This window comes from Onychostoma macrolepis, chromosome 13 (assembly GCF_012432095.1).
Source record: "Onychostoma macrolepis isolate SWU-2019 chromosome 13, ASM1243209v1, whole genome shotgun sequence".
NCBI classification, from domain to species: domain Eukaryota; kingdom Metazoa; phylum Chordata; class Actinopteri; order Cypriniformes; family Cyprinidae; genus Onychostoma; species Onychostoma macrolepis.
Window position 1 is genome coordinate 25,153,674 of NC_081167.1, and position 23,788 is coordinate 25,177,461.

At 36.4% G+C, this 23,788-nt stretch overlaps 2 protein-coding genes and 1 long non-coding RNA gene across 3 annotated transcripts; 2 read left to right on the top strand and 1 right to left on the bottom strand.

Moving 5' to 3' along the window:
• Positions 1 to 858: 858 nt before the first annotated feature.
• nkx2.3 (NK2 homeobox 3) lies at positions 859 to 3,477 on the bottom strand. The gene is made up of 3 exons (XM_058796287.1): positions 3,377 to 3,477; positions 2,925 to 3,270; positions 859 to 1,879 (listed from the first exon to the last, which is right to left on the bottom strand). Exons 2-3 carry the CDS (start codon positions 3,262 to 3,264, stop codon positions 1,254 to 1,256), a joined length of 966 nt encoding a protein of 321 aa, XP_058652270.1. The 5' UTR covers positions 3,265 to 3,270; positions 3,377 to 3,477; the 3' UTR covers positions 859 to 1,253.
• A 4,494-nt stretch (positions 3,478 to 7,971) lies between these two features.
• Positions 7,972 to 13,151, top strand: LOC131552787 (uncharacterized). Its single transcript, XR_009274055.1, has 4 exons — positions 7,972 to 8,134; positions 8,676 to 8,813; positions 8,935 to 9,120; positions 12,756 to 13,151. It is a non-coding gene; the product is annotated as an uncharacterized LOC131552787 (long non-coding RNA).
• Positions 13,152 to 15,205: 2,054 nt separating this feature from the next.
• got1 (glutamic-oxaloacetic transaminase 1, soluble) lies at positions 15,206 to 23,053 on the top strand. The gene is made up of 9 exons (XM_058796599.1): positions 15,206 to 15,457; positions 17,619 to 17,800; positions 18,008 to 18,131; positions 18,319 to 18,431; positions 19,391 to 19,495; positions 19,835 to 19,985; positions 20,088 to 20,253; positions 20,546 to 20,688; positions 21,766 to 23,053. The coding sequence occupies exons 1-9, from the start codon at positions 15,349 to 15,351 to the stop codon at positions 21,903 to 21,905; spliced, it is 1,233 nt and encodes a 410-aa protein (XP_058652582.1). The 5' UTR covers positions 15,206 to 15,348; the 3' UTR covers positions 21,906 to 23,053.
• The last annotated feature ends 735 nt before the right edge of the window (positions 23,054 to 23,788 follow it).

The window sequence follows — 23,788 nt, forward strand, 5'->3', positions numbered from 1 at the left end:
TGATTTGCAGGGAAATATATAGCATATATTTACTCGAGATAATGCGATTAAACACGATGTGTGTGATTATAGGATATTCAGTTACATGCAATGACTAAAACTGAAAGCTGCCATTGGAGGAAGAACAAATAGGAGGAGTAGGGAGAGAGTGAGATCAGTCTCCCTTGCTAACAGTGCTTATTTATCAATGTATTTTAAACCAATTGCAGGTGTGAAATTATTATTAAAAATATTTCATATTTCAAACGCAATCAATCATGCTTATCAAAATAGGAGTATATCAACTTTTAACTTCTTGTCTGTCGTGTAAAATCGGAGTATTGAAGTAGCTATCGATTTTAAGCAACGTTTTATTCTTTGCCATAATATGTATTTGCTTTTCCAAAAATCTGGTAATTGTGACCCTTTTGTCTTTGAAAAACTGGGAATTAAAAGCGAAAGATGTTTAAATGTAGAAGTAATTCATTTATGAGACGTCCGTATCTATCGTTATAACTATTGTGCTTGTGAGACTTGAGAAATTCGAATTATTGTTCTGAATATTAATAATCAAGGTTAATTAAACGTAGCCTATAAAGCTAATTTATTTCAAACATAAGCTGACTTTATTTTAGAACTGTTTGTTGAACGAAACATTATAAATTCATATTTAAAAAATACTGCAAGAGTATTTTGGCTTATATTGTATTTTTTGTCTCTGAAATTTTCCGCCTCTTATTAAAACTTTTTTTTTTTGCGTCTTGAATTGTACCTCTTCGATTTAAATTAGTTACTCTCTTTCTTTCACTTGAGCGTTTTTAAATGTATAGATTCTTATATGTCCCGTGTATGAAATAGTAAATTTATTAGTATCACCTTTTAAAAATAAAGTTTACTGTTTTTATTTTTACAATGTAGGTTTGCACAAAATTACACACACCGTTGTCAATATTCGTAACATTTCTTAGGTAATAACTTTTTCATCGATAAGTGCAATGAATGAGAAAACAGCTGTCTCTGAAACCATGGTGCCAGTCTAAAGTTAGACCGGCAAATGTTCAGGGAGTATGTAGTCCAAATAGGTGGTCAAAAAATTGCTATGAATATTCATGTGCATTTGTTTAGCCATCATTGAAGGGTTGCTAGAAGAAATTCACTCAAGTTTATACTGAAAAGGTAGACTATACAGGACCCTAGGCCTATAAAACATGGCTAACTGTGTGCTAATATTGTAAAGTTGACATTTATATACAGACGAGTGGGTTGCAATGGGACTACCATGCCCGGATACCCTGCAGAGTCCCTTGGCACGCGGACACGGGTGTCCCTTGTGATGTCTGAGGTTGGGAATATGTTCCGAGGTTGTTCAGACTCATGCTCATCAGCGCATTAGTGGATGTGTTTGCTGGGAGAGGAGGAAGGCTGGGATATGTACAGCTGTAAGGGTTTGTGTAAGCGGCGTTATTATAAGACGAGTAGCCGTTATATGTGTAGGGGCCTGGGTTCACCGCGTACGTGGCGTTGTAACTCTGTGATCCCGTTAAACACGGTTTGCCATCCCGGACTAGGACGGGCACCGCCACTCTCCTGGGCGGCGGCGGGTGATGGTGTCCTGCCATTTCCAGTGTTTTGTCTTGACGCTGTCGCTTGCATTTGTATCTGCGGTTCTGGAACCAGATTTTGACCTGCGTCGATGTCAGTTTCAGGGTACTAGCCAAATGTTCTCTCTCGGGAGCCGATAAATAGCGCTGCTGCTTGAAGCGCCGCTCGAGCTCGAAGACCTGCGCCTGGCTGAAGAGAACCCGCGGCTTCCTGCGCGTCCTCTGCCGCTGCGCTCGCTCCGTGTCCGAGTGCGCCTCACCCTCACACTCCGGGGATCTGATGATGGCACCGCAGCTCTCTAGAAAAACAGAGGCACAAAGTACACAGAGCTAACTCGGTTAACTCTCACTTGACGTAATTCACAGAAGCATTTCCTTGCATAAACAAAACAAAACCATAAAATTGCGGTGAGGCTGGATGTAGGCCTTTAGCAACAGTTTCTATAATGTCACTTATACAACCTTGCAGATAGAAAATCACCAAGTTGGATTTTTTTTCTCAGAAATAATGTAAAATATAATTACAATTTTAATTGTATTAGCAATAAAATATAAAATAAAAATGCTATGCATATTGGAAAATCAACCAACAGAACTTATATACCCAGGAGCACGTATGAGTTAGTGCATATTGTGCAGCGGTCAGTAGACGAGTCATTTAATTATGTAGTGCAATACATAAACAGTAAACAAGTGGCCAGTCGATGCTATTTATATATTATGTATATATTTTAAATATATATTTATGTTTATGTATGTATAGGCCTACGATGTCTCTGCAGGGTTAGACCGATGGAAAGTACGAAATTAATATAAAGTGTCATAACATGCAATATTCGCATTAAACATTGGATAAATAATAGAGCTTTATGATAATTGTATAACTTTATCATAATTACAAACTTTTGCGAGGTGCCTTGCATTGAAGACGCATAAAAATAGGCCTACCTCAAAGTTGCTATTTCATGCAATCACAAAACAGAATGATTTTTTATTTTATTTTCAAAAGCTATAGTTTAATTTGCAACACTTTTCAAAAAGTGCGGTAGTCCTAATTTACGCATTTTCAGTGCTAGTCAATGCAAATGCCCTAATTAAAGTTAGTTTTATATTCATGTTATGCTGTATGATTCATGCAATATTTCGCTATTATTTGTAAAAACAAAACAAACAAACAAAAAAAACTACTAGGCTATTTATCAAAAATACAATGGCACTTTGAATTATTTTCTCGTTTTTAATCTTTCTTTCTTCCCTCCGTCTTATATTTAGAGACGCTGGCAATTCGATCTCCTAGTCAGTTTCAAATTCATTCACTTCAGTTGTAAAACACAAATCACCCACTCGTTTCGTGGTCCTCAAGTTCATCTTCAAGTTTAGTGTCGACGTGTCCCAGGGCCGGATGGACGAACATCGGAGGCGAAAGGCTGCTCTCCACTAAACTGTCCTGCATGGAGAGAGAGTTCAGAAAAGACATCTTCTCCTCGTTGTCTGAGAAGCCGGGGCTGTCTCCACCTCCGAGAAAACAGGATGATGGTGCCTGGAATCTCTCCTGCAGTTCCGGATGCAGTTGTGCGTGGTGTTGCGCGGGATGCAGAGATTGAAGGTGGCGAGATTGCTGCTCCAGTTTCAGTATATCCTTCACAGAAAACGGCGTTGATGTAACCGGGCTCGGAAGCATCATCAGGCGCTGTTGGATTACATCTACAATGTTATTCCCGATTCAACTGGAAGCTTCGAGCACTAAGCCCTGTTGAACAATTGTTTAGATAAGCAACAATTTCAAGTAAACATACCTAAATGTGTCGATTAATCTCCCATTTTGTCATGGCTGCTTGATTTGCATGAAGAGAGGTGAGGACCGCCACTCGTCGGTGTTAAACTGTTGTGTGTTTTTCTTGGAGTCCGGCAGCACAAGGCAGTTCTTCTGCCCGGTGATGTCACGTTACCGGGGCGGGATGTAATGATCCGTCCTACAATCCACAGAGGAAACGCATAGACTATACAGTTTCATACCAGCAGAAAAACAGCCTCTAATATCACACGATACGTTTTCGCAAGCTACATCCAGGCCGACGTAATCATTTATGCATCCTTGAAGAATAAAAGTTCTTCAAATTTTCCTCTTCTTCTCGTCAAGTACACTGTTTTACTGTACACATTTGAGTCTGTTAATATGATTCTTTGGAGATAAACATTCTTGATTTCACCTTAAAGGTTTTTCAGATCAGTGTGGATTTTATGGTTTTCCAAACTAGAAAAAGTCCTTTACGACGTCCTATCGAATCATTTTAAGTTCTAATCGGAATCTTTGTGTGTTCCGAAAACCCCTACAGAGTTAGTAACGAGAAGGTTTGGTATGATACAGCTCAAGAATACATCCTCCCACAAAGTTCTTGTGAAAATGTAAATCATGTTAAATGACTCGTGCTCATCTGCTCAATGCAAATCTATTTGTTCTGCACAATTAAAATTATATTTTGAATCCTGGTCCACGATAAGACTGAAGTATGTTTCCTTTGTAATACACTGAACCAAAAAGAGTTTTATATCTTGATGTAATATGGGACTTTTTCGAGCTTTGGAAATAACTTTTTTATTTATTTGTAAGAACCCAGAAACAAAAACGCTGATCTGAAGAACCTATAATATGACATCAATATATATATATATATATATATATATATATATATATATATATATATATATATATATATATATATATAATTATATGTGATCCATATGCCTTAAATGATAACTCCCTAAAAGCGTTGCTGATAATAATTGAACAATTTTTATTTTTAATCAGCCGCATATTCTTTGAGTTTTCTCTGGAAAAGACGCTTAACCCTGCTGCTGCTATTATCCCATTTAGATCTGACCTGCACCACACTTGTGTGCCATTAGACAGTCAAGCTGGAGCAAAAACAGCTGCAGACTTTTGACAATTAAGCAGCAAGCGGATTTAAACATAACTTTGTTTGTGCGTGAGAGACAAATGGTGTCTGCATGTGTGTGTGCGTCTGTATGAGAGAATGGTCTTAAGTAGTTCTAGTTTTCTAAAAAAGGTTTTTAAAATAGAAAATCAATTTTAAGAAGGGCAGGTTTCCATTAGTGGTCAAACTTACTGTAATTTCTTTTCTATGGAAACGCAAGAGGTTTATATGTGGAAAAAAAATAAAGATGTCGATTCTGGTTTAATCGAGGATTTTCACCTAATCTTGATTCCAGATTCTTCGTCGTCATCTTCTAATTTATTTATTTATTGATTGATTTATTTAAATTTCATATTTTGTTCATAGAACAAAAAGCTCTCTTCACCTTTCCGAAAGTTGTAAATAAGGTAAATGATTTGCTAATGTAATATTCACCTTTGCGTTTTGATCACTTTACGCACAATCGGGTAGAAATACAATGATTCAAATTGTCTGTAAAATTCAGTGACTTTGTCGCATCGATTACCTCAATTTCACTAAAAGGAATATTAGCCATAACATTAAACTTTATATATGTTGTTTCGTTTGTTTTAGTGCCTATGACTGATGTTTTTAATTCAAAATCTCAAAAGTTATACATAGCTATTTTGGAGACCCCGTGATGTGTTTCATTTGCGCCGAAGAATAAATAGCACCAGAACCAGAAATCGTAGGTTTTATATCATTTTTTTTCCATCCTGTATCCAGTCCCAGGTATCGATCACTTATTGTGAGGAGGGTGCGCAGGAAACCTGTTTGAGGGCGCAATGATGCGCATCGGTGTCTTTCTGAGCTCCTGCTCCGGCGCCAGAGACAAAAGCCTGCCAGAGACTAAGAAGAAGAGAAAAGAAAAGGAAAGAGAGACGAGATTATCTCATCCGTTAGCTATCAACAGTGCTGTTTAGATCAGCTTTGTGTCCTCCAGTCCCTAGACTAATGGCTCAAGAGGAAAGTCGGAGTGGAGGGCTTCTAGTTTTTCTATTAAGAACCGAACGGCAAGGTACATTAATTTCATGATATTTGCTGTAATTCACTCAGTAATCATTGCCGTGTTTTTATTTATTTATTGATTTATTCATTCATTAATAAGAATTTGATGATGATGCGTTATCTTTGTCGTTAAACAGCATGTTGGCCTTGTGACACATTCAGTTGTTAATATATCGGTGTACTCATAGGCAGTGGGCATAACATTTTGTTTAGGTTTTTGATTTATGCTTTATACTGCACCCTCAAAAAGATCAGTTCAAAACGTTTTTTTCTTCTTCTTTTAAAGCAGCACCACTCGTCTGTCACTGTTATTAAAATGTTTCCCACACATCATGATAACTCCATGTGCTGACACAATGACAAACACCATAGAACGTTTTGGTCATGTTTAGTTGTCAAAACGAGGATTAAATTAAAAATAGATTAAAAATAGGCCTAATATTAATGCAGGTATCCTTATAGGCCCATGACCAGAGCTTTGGAGAGTGTCCGATCTCAGGATTTGGAGGTTGGCGCGAGTTTTTATCTGATCAGCAGTGATCTTTGCCCCACACACGACTAAAGTGTGTGAGTGTTTTGTCTGGTTAATAGCACCATTAGGATGAGGAGAGTCTCAGTCAAGCATGAAGCCAAGCTGACCGTGAAGAGCGCATGTCTGCACAGGACTCTCCTCTGGAGTCTCCAGTGTCCTGATGGATGGACATATTGATGATATCAACATCAGAATATACAACAATAATTGAAACGCTTCGTTCGGTTTGCCCGGTTTGTTATATGGTTATATGGAAGTACTGTTAATAGCCTATTTGCTTTAATGCTGCATTAGCTTAACAGAATAAGGTCGAAAATAAACTAGAACACATTCAAGTGTTTTTTCTCCGGTATCCATTTGGGGGGAAAAACAAAAAACAAAAACAAACAAAAAACATCTTGTCATTATATTATATTATATTATATTATATTATATTATATTATATTATATTATATTATATATTATATTATATTATATTATATTAGGCTATATTAGGCTATATTAGGCTATATTATATTATAGCCTATTAGACAGTTTCGGAAATATAATTTGCGATTAAATTAAATTAAATTACATGTTATGTACAGCAAACCTTAACAAAGTAGTGATATACTAAATAATTAAAATATTATTTTTTTCTGATATAACAGGAATTCATTTTAATAGTCAGACCAGAACAATTGAATGTTTTTTTTAAAACTTTTACAATAGGCGATTTCTATCAGATCGGGCGGGGGGAAGCTTGAAGTTAAATAAATAAACCTTATAAATTTTAGAAAGGACGTTTACATAATATGCATGCACATGATACGTTGTTTATTTATTTTTTGTTAAATTGCACAAATAATTTGTTTTTGAGCATCTAATTATATTAAGGTCAGCTTTATAAAGATGTAGCTATTTCATGTTCTATTTAGGCTACTTGTTTGCAGGATATATCATGATTTTATATTTTAAGATGTTCAGATATTGTAAATTAAATTAATTAGTTAATTTATTTCATTCATAGACAGCTTATTGTCCAGACTGTGGTGTTATTGATATCGTCCAATACTTGTCGCTTTAGTTTTTGTTCAGAAGTTCATTGTCACACACACACACATCTTCTGTAGCTTTATGTTAATTATAATTTTCCTTTCAATTGTTTACTTATTTAAACAAATATTATCCATATTTGACCAATACCTTCAGCTATTGCAGCACAGCAAATGATTTAGCCTATCTTAAATTCTCCCATCCTCCAAAATGTTTACCGCATGGCGCTTTAGTGTTTAAAACCATAATTATCTATAGTTTAATACTTAGTATTAAAAAACATTGTCTTGTAGTACCCAAACACTGAGGTACCGAAACGGTTGCGTGCCGATGCCAGTCCTTAAAAAAAAAAAAAGAAAAAAAAAAAAAGGTTTTAAGCCCATGTTTATGTAAAGGAAGAGCCTGTTTCCTGGACCTAACAAAACCCAGGCCTGAGCACCATGACAGTGAGGCGGTCAGCAGAGGGAGGGAGAGGCCAATAGATCATCTTCATCTGGACACTGACTGAGGTTGGATGTAGAGGTACCAGAAGTGGGTCAAGGGCCTGCGTCTTTTCGGACCATCAGCTGCTCATTGACATCACAGCATTCTGTACAAACTCAAAGCTAGTGAATGCTGTGAACATCAGGAGAGTGTTTAGGCTCAAATCCAAAGTCTGTGAGAATAGAATGTGAATTCATGTTTGTGAGTTGAGAATATGTTTTAGATGAATATCTGCAGCGCTTTAAAGCAACTGTATGTAGTTTTGTGTATTTTTGCCACTTTGGAGCCCTCTACAGTTAAGTGAGTGGAATTCCCTGTCGTAAATAGGCTATATCACTGTCGTAATTACAGTGGCTAGCTGATAAAAAATCGCAAAGCCTACTCACTGAGAATAAGTAACCACTTTAGAGACCAGGTAAAAATGAGTTCTGTGTGTAATCCGGTAGCTTCACTGCCATTCACAAATCCTCTCCCGTGGCCTCATGGGATTGTAAAGTGTCCATGAGATGCCCACTTCAGAATCTCGCCGGAAATAATAGGTCAGACTTTTTGCCTACTGATTTACGAATATTGTGAATTCGAACGTATAGTAGCCTACTATGTTTACATAGGCTGCTGTTTTCCGCCTACTTTATATAAGGAAGCTTGCGATTTAGGAACCAGTCATGTATTTTTTGGTGCCGTAAAGCAATCCGCCCTTTTCGCGGAATTTCGTACCCGCTTACCAAACTTTCAAAATACACGTTTGAGGTGGAGAACGCGGGAAAGAAACAGAAGCCATTTGCCTTATTAGAAGTCAATGTACCATTAAAATCATTTTGAAACTAACATTTCAAAGTTTATATTTATAAATGTACATACAATTGTTTTAACCCGTACTCTTAAAAATAAATGTCCCCAAAGAACCCTTCAGTGAGCAATTCTCAAAAGAACCATATTTTTTTTTTAATGAGAAGAACGTTTTAAAAATCTAAAGAACCCTTTTCTGCTAAACAAGCTTCTGTAGAATTGAAAGGTTACTTGGATGTGAAATGCTCTTCATGGAACCAAAGATGCCAATAAAGAGCTGTTATTTTTAAGATCGCACGCAGGTAAGGACTCGTTCGCAGTGGCCAACTAGAGGAAATGTCCTCACACGGTTCTCAACAGGCCCAGAAAACCTTCCATATATACAGAAGGCGTATCTGAGGAGGTGCAGATCCTGTTAGGTCCCGGAAGGTGAGTCTTATCAGCTCCTGGTTTCAGGCCGTGTGCTGCGCCAGGCCTTGAGACCTCGCCGGGAACCATTGTGCATCTGACCCAGCCGTATGACTGATAGCCTTCCCTGTTTCTGCCGCAGACGGGGAGGAAAGGAGGGAGGCGAGGCGCTGCAGCACCAGACATTCCCTGTCACAGCAGAGCTCTGAGTTAGGGAGGTCTGGTCTGGAAGCCCGCTGACGGAAGTCAGGCCAGGAGAAATCCACACAGCCTCCTGGGACTAATAAATTAGACAGCTGTATTTTCCCTCATGGCCTTAACCCTGCAGGTGTGTGTTTGTATACATGTGCGCAAATTACCGAGCGTTTAGCCTGTAATGTGTGTGACCTACGCCGTGGGTAATGTGGTGAGAGAGGAAGGCCGTAACCTAAATATTCGATTACAACAGACAGGGGTGATTAAGACACAGAGTAGCTACACAAAGTCTTCGAGTGGGATGTGAACGGCTAGATTTCCTCTTTTTTTGTCTAAACATTCCCTGGGCCGTGCCAGAGAGGCAAAAATAAAAGGAAAGGTTGCTTCAAGTTCATCTGACCGCTGGTATGCGCACAGTTTACAAAGATTGTCATTCAAACAATAATACAATTAATTTTATTCAGATTTATATGTTGTTCATTTGGGGATGCACACCACATGACCTTACACTGGATAAACATGTTGCGAGCGGGGAGCCTGTGTTACTCAGTGCAGCCAGTGTGGCGTCTCCCATCAAACTGACAATTTGTTTCTATTCGAGCATGAGATCCCATTCATTCGCCGTCGCAGCTGTAAATAAAAAGGAAGCTCGTTTCTGCTCCTACATTTGCCTTGGGTTTGGAATGGCTCGTTTCTGTTGGGAAATAGGCAGTTGTGTGTAGCCCCTGAGATTGCAGTCCTGGGAATCCCTTGGTTTGTGCAAGCAGGCCCAGTTGATCAATTGACGATTGTGATAAACAGTTGTGGTGCCATTTCCACCACAACCAACCATTTTACCCCAATGATGTTTTTTCAAAACTTAGTATACTTGGTTACCAAATAGACAACTGTGGTCTCAAGAAATGTGAGAACGTGAGAGAAGGAAAATCAAGCTGAATATCACTATTCTGCATTGTTTCAGATCGAGCCATATTTTGGTCAAAATTTGCTTTCAAAAGTAAAAATATGATTTTATTTTGTTCATTTTGGATGCATGATAATTAGATATGAAATTACTGAAACGACTCCCCCCCCCAAAAAAAAAATGTTAAAAAAATATATATTTTCAACCGAATAAAAACAAAAAACAAAACTTTTGAGAAGGAAATGTTTCAGAACAAGCATGTTTTGGAAGTCAAATTAAATAAACTTTTTATTATTATATTAAAAACTCTTATTGATTATAATGAATCATTATACCATCTTTCTTAACATATTAAAGTCGAAAAGACTTGTTGAAATTAGATTTATTACATTTAATGTCTTTATTTGCTTGGCTTCTTAAGGGAAAAAAATAGCAGTATGACAGTGTAGGATGAAAAGAGAAACTCTCAGAAGTATTCATAGCAGACATGTAGGAACATGCAATCCTCCAAGTTGTCAGGCGCTGTGATTGCGATGGATTTCTTTCATTGCTGTGACTTTACTATTTATTGCTGAATAATCAGAAGTATTAGCGTGCTACATTTATAATCTCTGAGACCATAGAGATGCGGTTTCTTGTCAAATCTGCTTTGCAAATATTTGTGCGATTACACATTTGTCAGAACACAGATTCAGTTTGTTGTGTTTGATATATTTTAGCGAGTGACAATCCTAGCGTTCATACAAAGGCTCTGAATCTGGTGACTGAAGTAAATAAAGGCTAATTGTGGACAGCTGCATGTATCAGCTATGTTTCTGCTGCCATTTTGACATGTTTGTGGTGAAGTATGAATTAAGACAATGTTTGTACGGCCCTTTCGTGTATGTTTATTTGTTCTTTTCAATAAGACGTAAACCAATTGGTGGCAGCAGACTTGTAGACATGAGGTTGCACTTCCTCCCATTGTTTAAAACGGTCAGATCGAAAAGTAGTCGAGGTCAAAATTGGAAGAAAAGGAACATCTGTTCAGAATGTAGACAGGCGTACGTATATCTGTGTTTTGCTACAATAAAATTCATATAAGTAAATGTGTTCGGCCTTCAATAAATAGGGTGTGACTTGTTCTGTTTGTACAGAACTATAGTGGATTAGCCTTTCAATGAGTAATGACACTTTAATCACACTTAACAGCACTTATGCATCATACTTTTATTCATGTTGACATACAGGGCTGCAACCACCATAGACACTGAGGAGGACACTTCATCTCAGTGTTCAGATTAGTTCAGATTTGGTTGATTCTTAAGTTGATGGTTATTTCTTCAGTGTTTATGTCCCAAGGGTTAAATTTTAGAAACTATAAAACTATAAAAAAAACATCATATGAATTATTATACGTACAAGTATTTGCACAAATGACAGCAAATATTCCACGATTGATATTCGCAACAACTAATAATTTTTCCCAAAAGCATTTTCTTTTTTTTTTTTCAGAGGTTATCAAATAGTTTTCTCTGCTGTTGAGAATATGAAACTAGAGATGCAAGAAAAATCAAGGTAAATATCACTGATGAATAAGTTATTCTGCATAACTATCATGTGTTTAGGATACATGTTAGCTATTAAATGACCAAAACAAGGAGTTAGCAATTTTATTTCTAAAATGTTTAAAATGCCATTTTACCCAAGAATGCTATTAAAAAAAATGGGTATGCGATGGAAATGTTTCATTACTTTATTAGCAGACAAATTAAACTCGGGTGATTTATATTTCCTCACTTGAAATAAAGTAAATAAAACTTAAATACTTAAATAAAATCAAATTTAAATTAACTTTTAAATTGATGTAAATATATCATGTTGAAATACATTGATATTTAAATTTAAAAATTCAATTAAAACCATATTAATAAAATAATAAGTAGCATCTGACATCAAAATAACATGTTAAAATGGCCATATGGACAAATGTGGCCATGGAATCTATTACGTTTGTTGCCCCAGCCCTGAATATGCGGCTACATTCTTGCTGAGATACGATGAGTTTCGGTGCTGTCAGATGAAATATGTGTTGTTGGATATTTTAGCCCATTTCTCCAGCTACAGCGTATCTCTTACCAACATGTCCCTCATAACATGCCCACTCTGGATCTTAAAGAGGTGTCTCCTGCTACATTTTTTTTCTCTCCCCGCTTTCTTTCTTCTCTCTTTTCTTAAAGAGTGACTCATGATATTTAACCTACTTACTGAGCTCCACCTATAGCTGCTCTCTTTTGGTCTCAGTAATAGGAACGTCTCAGGTCTGCAAACTCAGAATGCGGTGAAGGGAAAACATGGTGGTCTTTTAGTCAAGTCCATCAAACAGAATGGATGAAACTGGCAACAGAAAACAAAATAACCAACATGGAGTTTAGAAAAGGCCCTCACTCAGCGAAGTGCGCTGACCCTTAGCAGGGAGGCTAATGTAACACGTGAACAACACGAGAAGGTCCTGCGCTGGAATGTCGCTCTGTGTACATGTTTGGTATGAGTTGCTGACTTTCTGTCATGGTCCGTGCATGTTTTTGAAGTCAGGAAGACTCCTCAAATTCTACCTTTTGAACACTGTTTTGTGTTTATTTGTAGAGTTCATTAGAATGAAGCTGATCATTATGCAAAATTGAATGTGTTCAGATGTTTGTTGATGTTATTGCAAACTTATAATGTTCCAATGTTTTCATATTTGTTGAGGCGGGTCTCTAATGAATGCTCTTTGATATGGTATTAGCTGACAGAAGCTGCAAACGTTTCCCCAGGAGGCACTTGTGTCATATGCTTCTGTGGTCTCTGCTCTTCTCTCAGCCTCTCTCTCTGTCTGTCCCCAGGCCAACAAACCTTGTGCTGGAAGCTCCAAATCCCATAATTACAAAGCTGACAGTTAACACACAGGTAAGCTACCCTTACTGACTGGCAAAGAATGCAAACATCCACTGCACTGGGGTTGAGAGACGGAGATGGAGGCCATGCTGCAGGTGTAGAAGTTACTCCTCAATATCTCCTGGGGGTTGTGAGGGCAGAAGATCCTCCCAACACAAAACTGAGAGATGGAGTTGGTAGAGTAATCATGAGAAGTATGCATATAATATTTTATTGATGAGTTCACTCTTCAAAGCAAAGGTTCTTTATGCTTCCATGAAGAATCTTTAACATCCATGGAACACTTTTAAGGTTCCAAAAGGGTGTTTTCACAGTGATGCCACAGAAGAACCATTTTTGGTTCCCCAGAGAACCTTTCAGTGAAAAATTCTTATAAGAACCTTTTTAGTGTCAAGAAAATTTTCTGCTATAAAGAACCTTTTTTTCTTTTTTTCCAATGGAAAGTTTCAGTCGATATTATCAATAGGTTCTTCATGCAACCATAGATGCCAATAATGTAGTGGAAAATGGTTCTTTAGATTATTAAAATGTTCTTTAAACAAACAAAAAATTTTTATTTTAAGAACTTTTCACTACACTGTAAAAAGTGAAAGTTGACTTAACTGAAATTTTTTTTAGGAAACCTGTTGCCTTAAAATTATTAAGTACATAATAAAAAAAAAAAAAAAAAAAAGTTAAGTGAACTTGACAGTTCAATTAACTTATTTTTTTAATTATCATTTACTTAAAAAATTTAAGGCAACGGGTTTCCTAATTTTTTTTAAGTTAAGTCAACTTATCACTTTTTACAGTGTAAAAGGTTCTTTGGGGAACCAAAAATCACTTCTCTGTGGTATTATTGTGGTATTAAAACCCCCTTTCGGAACCTTTATTTATTTATTTTTATTTAGAAGCAGAAAAAATACTTTCCACATTTGCATAATTTAATAATTAAAATCTTAGGATTTTGCAAGTTATTTAAATGATTTGCTCACTTTCTCACACAAAACAATCACAGTACTTGAAATACAGGTTTGGGTTGTGCAGGTGATTTGAGGTTGATAAGTTATCTGATGGTGCTGCCACTCTCTCTAAGAGGGAGATCGCAGTTTCATATCTTTTTCAGGTTCATATCTTTCGCTAATAGCAGGTCAAGAGAAGTAAAAGCATGCAATCTCTTAAGCTGACAAAAATCTACATTTTTAGGATACACCATACAGGTTGCCTGGAGTGGCTTTCAAACAGTACCTATCCTGACCATTGAAATATATCCTTTAAAAGCTCATGATCAAAAACAAACAAAATCCTTATTTAACGTTTTTTGAAGTTTGATGTATTATCATCAATTTTTAGTTACTTCAAAATAAGTATTATGAAAGAAATAATGGAAAAGTAGTAAGATAATGGACACGAGGTCACATGTTGTCTGAACGTACATTTTTAGAGACCTTCATGATATAAATACCACAGAACAGCTCACGTTTCCCTTTTTCCTCTTGGGCCTTGAATTATGATTCCATTAGAGACCTTAAAACATCATAAGTGTTTATGTGTGGGACAGTATGAAAAGCTTAGACCACCACCTTGTGGCCTCACAGAGACACGACATAGAAAATCTTTTTTTCTTCTCTAAATTTGTATTTGCCTATGAACAAAAAAAAAAAAACATGTATAGACTAAATACATAATATAAAGGGGATATGATATGATATGACATATGCCAGCAATTAAGCATTAATAATAATAATAATAAAATGTAAAGGGTGTTTACATACATTTGGAATGCTTTAAAAGCTGTACAGTTTTAAAAAAAAATTAAGGTTTAACTTTTGCATTTCTGCATGAGTTTCATTGTAAATCTTAATTCAATATAAATAGCCTAAACATTGATGTCAGTTTTGCAAAACGCAGTGTAGAAATTGACTGTATTTAGTGCTGTTCTCGTTGCCTGGATACTTAAATATATAGCCTAACATAATGTATTTATTAAAAAAAAAAAAGAAGAAAAAAAAGTATATTAATGTATATTAAGCAATATCAAATATTCAGCAGTGTTTTTGATTGATATCTCGTGGAAGGTGGAAGTACAGAGTACTGATAACATCATTAAAGTGGACTACGCAGGATATTATGAAACTTTTGTTTTCGTAAAAGCAGATAACAGCCATAAATTACACAATTTCAAATATAATCCAGATATCTGGATATGGAACTCAAGTAACTGTGTGTAGCCCGCCCTCTCTACTTTATCATTGGTGGAAAGACACGTCGCTCTTACACGTTCGAGTTGTCATTGGTCCCCGCAGTGTTATCGAGCGCGTTCTTTGATGACGTAGCGGCTTGACCTTCCAGTACTAAAAAATGATTGGGTAATCTTCGAGTCGAACATAAACGTCTCGGTTTCTATTGGTTAGTTTAGACACGCCTGTCCTCCATTGCCCAAATCTCACATCTGAAGGTTAAAGTCTGTCTGTCTCCATCACACCGCTCTTCAATACAGCGGTACCTTCGTATCGTCTCCCTCTTCTCGCTCATAATTTGTAGAAATATTAACACAACATCATGTCGATATTTGGTGAAGTCCCGCAAGCTGTTCCTGTCGCAGTGTTTAAACTGTCAGCAGATTTCCGTGAAGATCAGAATCCCAGCAAGGTGAATCTAGGAGTCGGAGGTGAGAGATGCACACACACGTGCATATCAGAATATACGAATATGAATGTCAGTTTAATGCATGCTTTGTCCATGCACACACTGTTATCCTCTTTGACAACAGTAGGCCTCATATATAATAAGAACTAAACACACCTGTCTGCTCTGCTTCACTGCAGCTCATTGCATTTACAAATGTCTATTTTATAAATTAGTGTGAAATATAGTTTTGAATGGTTATAATGGTGGCAGCCACATCACGTTATTACAGATCGGCTGTTATCTGGAATCCAATAGCAGCATCAGTAACATGAGATACTCCATGCACGAGTTGACATTAAACTGTTATATTCTTAACTGCATGACATGTATATCGTTTTAGACTGTAGGCAAGTCATGCATACAGGTTTGATATTGAATTGTAATATTTTTTCTGTTTATATAGACTGATTATTTTTCTAATTTATTTGGTCTGAGTGAAAGGACCCAACATTTGAACTGCATGCTTAAATGCTTAATGTATCTTTGAAATTGAATAAATAATTTAAAAAATATATATTTTTTACTTTTTTATTTGCTATTTAATTATTATTTTAAATGATGTACATATTAATAATCTATTAAATACTGCTTAAAAAGCACCCCAAAATTGTGCAGAGCTACTTTTAAAAAAGTCAGATATATAACAGATGTTTGTTTATAATAACCATTTTTCCATTAGTCTTATTTCATATTTTGATGACTTGACTATTACTCTGAAATATAGACTATATATAATAAAAAATGAATTGTTGTTAAATTGTAAATTACTTGTATTATACCACATTAAATTAAACAGGGATCTGACATTAAACTAAAGTCATCGCATTTAGCTCCAGAGGCATCTAGGATTTCTAAATATATTAAAGGATAGAGTTACTCTTCCAGCATTGGTCATTTCTATTGGAGACCAGGCCTGTGTGCAGGGCTGTTAACTGGGGATGAATAGATTGTGTTTTGTCGACAGTATTATTGTGTAGAAGCAGTCGTCATGTGTCATCTGCTGTGTAGTTATTCCTGATCCCAGTTAGAGAGCTTGACCTCAGAGGATTCTGGGAGGATTATCTTTATCTTCTGCTTTTCCTGACACCCTGCTGACACCACGACTCCCGAGGTTCTGAGACACGAGCAAAAGATGAAAGTCAGATCTCTGAAAATCCCTGAGTCATGATTGTGTGGACTGTTGAACACCTCCCCCTGGCTTGTGGTCTTTCCTCAGATTGAAATGATTATCCCTCTTGAGCAACCCAGAACACTGATTTCATGTGCTTTCTACAGACATTTACAGTGTCAGTCACGTCATACTTCTGCAGAAGGTGACAAAATATGCTTCAGAATATGCTTATTTTCTCTTATTAAAAAAAAAAAAAAAGGCTGATAGTTATACTAAACTGGATATGTTGTTGCACCATAAATTGCTTATTAATCTAATATTTGATACATTCAGACATGCAGGTTAAAATCATCTTTTGATTCAAAATCTTTACCAGTTCTGAACGTATGTTCTGTATTTGTGTAGGATTTTTCATTCAAGAATTGCATCAGGATATGAACAGTACACGTTAATGTCGAATAAGCAAATTTTGCTCTTGGGTAAAAGTTCACAGATAAATCCTGATTATAGACAGGCCTGATAAAAAGGAACAATTATGCATGACATATATTGATTAGATAGGAATTCAGGGTGCTGTGATGTACACTGTTCAAAAGATTGGGGTCTGTAAGATTTTTAAAAAGTTTTTGCTCAACATGGCTGCATTTATTTGACCAAAAATGCAGTAAAACAGTAATATTGTGAAATTTTACAATTTAAAGTTTTCTTATATTTTAAAGTTTAATTTATTTCTGTAATGGCAAAGCTGAATTTTCAGCATCATCACTCCAGTCTTCAGTGTGATATGATATTTTTGGCTATTTTTTGATGAATAGAAAATTCAATTTATTTGAAACAAGATTGTTTTCTAACACTGAAATGTATATGCTGCCACTTTTGATCAATGCAATGCATCCTTGCTGAATAAAAGTATTCATTTATTTTAAAAAATACTTGCACCAAACATTTGAATGGTAGTGTACAATTCAAACTTTTGCCTTTGTGTTTTGAAGCAGTCTGGTTTAAATGTTCATCCTCTTTCTCCCCTTAGCCTACAGGACAGATGAAGGTCAGCCCTGGGTTCTGCCTGTGGTGAGAAAAGTGGAGAAGATGATCGCTGATGACCATAGTTTGAACCACGAGTACCTGCCCATTCTAGGCCTGCCAGAGTTTCGTTCAAGCTCATCTAAGATCGCTCTGGGTGAAGACAGTCCTGCCATCAAGGATAATCGGGTCAGATGAGATGCTTAAAAACCTGTTTTGTTTTCAAATGTAATGTATTCCTGTGATGGCAAAGCTGAATTTTCAGAAGCTGTTACTCCAGTCTGCAGTGTCACATGGTCCTTCAGAAATCATTACATTTTCAGATTTAGCAAATGTTTTATTTGAGACCTTGTTACACATTCTAATGTAGATGTGTCTGTTGTTTTTGTATTGCAGGTAGGAGCTGTGCAGTGTTTAGGTGGCACTGGTGCTCTGAAGATCGGAGCCGAGTTTCTTCGCCGTTGGTACAATGGAACTGACAACACAAAAACTCCAGTTTATGTGTCTGCACCCACATGGGGTGAGCACAAGATTTAGGAAATACTGTAAAAACTGTTATTCTACTATAAAGTATATGTTAAAGTTTTGCCTCAAAAGAGCTTAACTATTTTCATGCTGACCTTCAATTCAGTAATTAACTTTTTTTTAATTTATTGTTGTCTCAAATGATAAAAATGTTCAGTTTAGTTTGCGGTCTTTCATTCAAGAGAACCACAATGCTGTTTTCTCTAACGCTGGATTTGAGGACATCCGTCCATACAAATACTGGGATGCAGCGAAGCGTGGACTCAATCTGGAAGGTTTTCTGGGTGATCTAGAGGTTAGTAGTGATTTCGAAATTCCATTGTCTTTAACGAAACAAGCTATTCATAGTTACTTATTTATCAGTAATTGATAAATGTTATCTAAAAACCTTTGATTATGTGAAAAAAGAAGTGTTGAGCATGACAATCGGGGGATTAGTTCAGACTTTAGTGGCATTTTCTAATGGCTCTAAAAATGCTATTTTTACACTACTAGCTATACACTACTATAGTACACTACTATACCAAGTTTGGTGTCAGAAAGATTTTTTAAATATGAAATTAATTCTTATATTCAGCAAGGATGCATTAAATTGATCTAGTTTGAAACTTTTACATTGTTACAAAAAAATCTATTTCAAATAAATGCTGTTCTTCCAAACTTTCTATTTATCAAAGAATCCTATTTTAAAATATTAAGCAGCACAAAATGATAATTGATGTTTCTTGAGCAGCAAATCAGCATATAAGAATGATTTCTGAAGGATCATGTTACACTGAAGATTGGGGTAATGATGCTGAAAATTCAACTTTGCCATCATGGGAATAATTTCAAAAACATTAAAAAAAATCTTACTGACCCCAAACTTACTTTGAATGGTAGTGTATTTAAGATTTAAAAAAAAATTTCAAGGAAAACTTGCTATATATCAGATGCCCAAACCAGGATTTGTCTCGCTATACCATATTAATAATGCCATTGAACTTAATTTCTTATTTATATTTTTGATTTAACTTTTTATTTATTATTTTTGCATTGAAATATAAGAAACAATAAGTGAATTTGATTTTTGAAATTTTTTTTATTTTATTTCTTTTTTTTTTTTTATTTAACATTTTAATATAATTAGATATAATGCAACATTTAATTCTTGCCCACAGCCCTAAATGAAATGAGATATTTAGCTCTTCGTATTAAAAAGTTTGAACACCTCTGCTATATACAGTCCAAATGAAAACATGTCTTTCCTGTCAGAGCGCACCTGATCACTCCATCTTTGTGCTGCATGCCTGCGCTCACAACCCCACTGGCACAGATCCCACCCAGGACCAATGGAAGCAGATCGCCGATGTCATGAAGGTGAGACCATCACAACAACCTCACATCATCTCACTCAGATTAGAACGCTGAAGCTCATGGTACAAAAATGGATCTTAATTGCATGTAATAAGCCATTTAAGCACAACGTGCAATTACAACTACTGTTGTCTAAGTTTAAACCTTTGCAGTTTTATAAATACTGAGTTAACTATTGCATAATCACCTAAAGCCAACATATCATATCAAAATTATAGAGTCATGCAGGACACAGAGTGTTCCTGAAAAGTTCCTCAATGGAGCTGTAATTACCTAAAACACATTTTTGCATGGCAGAGATGTTGTTATCTGACTTTTTTCTTCTCTCATCTCTCTCTTCAGCGAAAGAGTCTGTTTGCCTTCTTTGATTCAGCCTATCAGGGTTTTGCCTCAGGAAATTTAGATAAGGATGCCTGGGCTGTCCGCTATTTTGTGTCACAAGGTTTTGAATTGTTCTGCGCCCAGTCGTTCTCGAAGAACTTCGGTCTGTACAGTAAGTGGTTCCAGTGTTACATGTTAGAGATTGCATTTTAATGCCTTATACTGTGTCCTTGTTCAGAACCATTTGATTGTAAAATATAATCTGACTCCACAGATGAGAGAGTGGGGAACCTGACTGTCGTAGCCAAAGACCAAGACAATTTGACCCGTGTATTGTCTCAAATGGAGAAGATTGTTCGAATCACCTGGTCCAACCCTCCGTCCCAGGGTGCACGTCTGGTTGCCATCACACTCAACACCCCTGAACTCTTTGCTGAATGGTAAATGCAATTCAGATGAATCTAGTTTCATGCGTTTGGTTCAAAAATAAAATATTTACTAGCGCAAGTATATAATTTGTAATTGATTTTCATGGAAACTATGCACATTTCTCCCAAAATTCCCATAAGTGTAATTTAAAAAATAGAACAGTTAGCCTACATGTTATTTTTAGATTTAGGGATGAAATGTGACCTGGATGTGTTCTTGACAGATTTTGTGAGATTCACCAGTGTATGTGTGTGTTTTAGTAATGGGTTATTTATAGTCTGGCATTTTACTGTCTTTCTACAGGAAGGACAATGTGAAGACCATGGCAGACAGAGTCCTGCTCATGCGTGCTCAGCTGAAGGAAAAACTCAAAGCACTCGGAACTCCAGGAACCTGGGAGCACATCACTGAACAGATCGGCATGTTCAGCTTCACCGGACTCAACCGTAAGTATCTCCTTCTAGCGCTTCACACTCCGTTCATCATGTCTCTCACCACTGGACACATCTGTTCTGACACGGCAGTCACTGATGCTTTAGCTACTGATTATTACACATTACTGCAACTGAAGAGAAATCTTTGATGTGGTTTCAAATCTTTATTTAAAGCCTTTTAGGTTATAGGCTTTAAAAGTAAGAGTAGGTAAATGCTTGTACTAAGAACATAGTTAACAGCTAGTATTGAGAAAATTAAAAGCTAGTACTGAAAAAAAAAAAAGTTAAAAGCTTGTAATGAGAAAATAGTTAAAAGCTAGTACTGAGAAAATAGAAGTTAGTACTGAGAGAAAATAGTTAAAGTTAGTACTTAAAACAGTTAAAAGTTACTACTTTGAAAAGTTAAAAGTTAGTACTAAGAAAATAGTTAAAAACAGTATTTAGAAAATAGTTAAAAGCTAGTGCTTAAAAATAGTTACAAATTAGTACTGAGAAAATAGTTAGAAGCTAGTACTGAGAAAACAGTTAAACCCTACTGAGAAAATAGTTAAAGTTAGTTCTTAAAATGGTTAAAAGTTACTACTTAGAAAAAGGTTACAAGTTAGGTTACAAGACTAAGAAAATAGTTAAAAGCTAGTAATCAGGAGATTTGTTAAAACTAGTATTTAGAGAACAGTTAAAAGTTAGTACTTCAGAAAATACTTAAAAGCTAGTACTGATAAAATAGAAGTTAGTACTGAGAAAACAGTTAAACCGTAATGAAATAAAATGGTTAAAGTTAGTACAGAGAAAATAGTTAAAAATTAGTACTGGGAAAATAGTTCAAAGTTAGTACCTAGAAAATAATTTAAAATTAGTGCTTAGAAAATAGTTAAGTTAGTACTGAGAAAATAGTTAAACATTAATACTGGGAAAATAATTTAAAGTTAGCACTGGAAAAAGTAGTTAAAAGCTAGTAATGGAAAAAGGCATATTTTGTTTGCAGTGGCCACTTAGTTTGATGTTTTGTTAATTAATGTAATTTATAGTATTTGTAGTTTCAAATTTACATAAAATGTCACTAAACCATTTCAAAATGTTATTTTACAGCTAAGCAGGTGGAGTACCTGGTGAAAGAAAAACACATTTATCTAATGGCGAGTGGTCGGATCAACATGTGTGGCCTCACCACCAAGAACATCGACTACGTGGCCGAGTCCATTCATGAGGCTGTCACTACAGTCCAATAAGCACCTTTACCACACTTCCTGTTTGTGTGTGTGTCCACAGGAACATAGATACGCACAGACACACACACACACACACACACACACTGATACACACCTTCACTCACCAGCTTTGCTGGTCTAATTTTCTCATCAGCATTTCAACATTCTATTTTAACTGTAATTATAAAGAAATGAAACGGTCCCAGACGATATATATATATATATATATATATATATTTCCTTCGCCTTTCTCCTGTGTTTTCAGAAGAGAGTATGTTGAAATATTATCCGTGGTGTTCATTTAAATCTTGTTTCTATGAATAAGCACTTTGTGGTGGGATTTACAGTCAACCAAATGGCTCTCTGGATTTCATTAACCTGGTCTTAGGTTAAATTCAAACAGGTTCATGTGACTGGATCAGTTATAGACAACCTTTGAGTTGTTGGGTGGAACGGGTAGAAACTAGCCTTTATTAACTTGTTGAATTTTATCATCATGTGTCTGAAAATTTCACTGTATTGAGTGCTGAACCGTAGGACGATGTGCATGTTTTATGATCTATATGTCTGTATTGTTAAAACATGCACACAGAGACGACTCTAGAACTTGAATGATGGGGGCATTAGATTGTGTTAAACTGTCAATTCCTGATGCTCTTACCTCAAATGAAATGGCTTGAAGAAACATTTTACCTTGAAATCCAATTTTTGTGATTCTGTTTTAAACTTATTGTGACTAGTTAAGACAACAGAGGAAGAAACCTTGTATAGTGGTCTGTGAAGAGGTGCATTCTGGGATATTGGATCTCTGACAGCTGAAAGAGAGTGAATTATACAGAAAAGTGATTTGGGGGTTGAATATTCCTTTAAGCTTTTCATCTTTGATGTTCTGGTAATTCTGGGTTGTGAAGAGCCCAGGCGTTGTTTTGCACTTTATTTTCTGATGTCTTTTTAATGTGCTGATTCTGGTCCATCACTTTCACTACCGTGTTCAGGCTCATTTGTGCAATGTAGGACCGTTTAATGAATGTGCAGCCATTTGTCCAAGTACATTACTGACCCACCCAGCTTAGTCACAAAAGATCAAACCTCTCTAGGCGTATAAAAACTATTTTGAGCACAACTATACTAATCAATGTGCATTGAAATAAAAGAAGTAAATAAACATGTTTTCTGTTGTGTTTTATTGAATTAATGCATTTATATAGCGCTTTGTGTATTGCTGTACACCCAAAGCGCTTTACAATCATGTGGTTGGTTGGGGGTTGGGGAGGGGTCAACCACCACCAGTGTGCAGCATCCACTTGGATGATGCGACGGCAGCCACAGGACAACGGCTCCAGTGCACTCACCACACACCAGCTACAGGTGGAGAGGAGAGAGAGTCATAGAGCCAATCAAGTGGATGGGGATTAATAGGAGGCCATGATTGATAAGGGCCAGTGGAGGGAATCTGGCCAGGACACCGGGGTTACACTCCTGCTCTTTACAAGAAGTGCCATGGGATTTTTAATGACCACAGAGAGTCAGGACCTCAGTTTAACGTCTCATCCGAAAGACGGTGCTTTTTGCCAGTATAGTGTCCCCGTCACTATACTGGGGCGTTAGGGCCCACACAGACTGCAGGGTGAGCACCTCCTGCTGGTCTCACTAACACCTCTTCCAACAGCAACCTAGTTTTCCCAGGAGATCTCCCATCCAGATACTGACCAGGCTCAGCCCTGCTTAGCTTCAGTGGGCAACCAGTCTTGGACTGTGATGTGGCTGTGGCATATTATTAGCCCAAGTTACATGTCCCAGTGACTAGTGATAGTATGGCACAAAACAAACACTGAGTAACGAGATGAAATTTGTTAGTTAAGGCTATCTTTGCACCTTCAGCTCTTTTCAAACACTCGAATGTT

What these genes read in the sequence shown, in the direction of transcription:
- nkx2.3 (XM_058796287.1), bottom strand. Translation starts at nt 3,264, where the DNA reads ATGATGCTTCCGAGCCCGGTTACATCAACGCCGTTTTCTGTGAAGGAT. An exon ending in ACTTGAGGACCACGAAACGA is followed by an intron (nt 1,880 to 2,924) that starts GTGGGTGATTTG and finishes CTGTTTTTCTAG; the next exon opens with AGAGCTGCGGTGCCATCATC.
- got1 (XM_058796599.1), top strand. Translation starts at nt 15,349, where the DNA reads ATGTCGATATTTGGTGAAGTCCCGCAAGCTGTTCCTGTCGCAGTGTTT. An exon ending in CTGCCATCAAGGATAATCGG is followed by an intron (nt 17,801 to 18,007) that starts GTCAGATGAGAT and finishes TTTGTATTGCAG; the next exon opens with GTAGGAGCTGTGCAGTGTTT. An exon ending in AGATCGCCGATGTCATGAAG is followed by an intron (nt 19,496 to 19,834) that starts GTGAGACCATCA and finishes CTCTCTCTTCAG; the next exon opens with CGAAAGAGTCTGTTTGCCTT.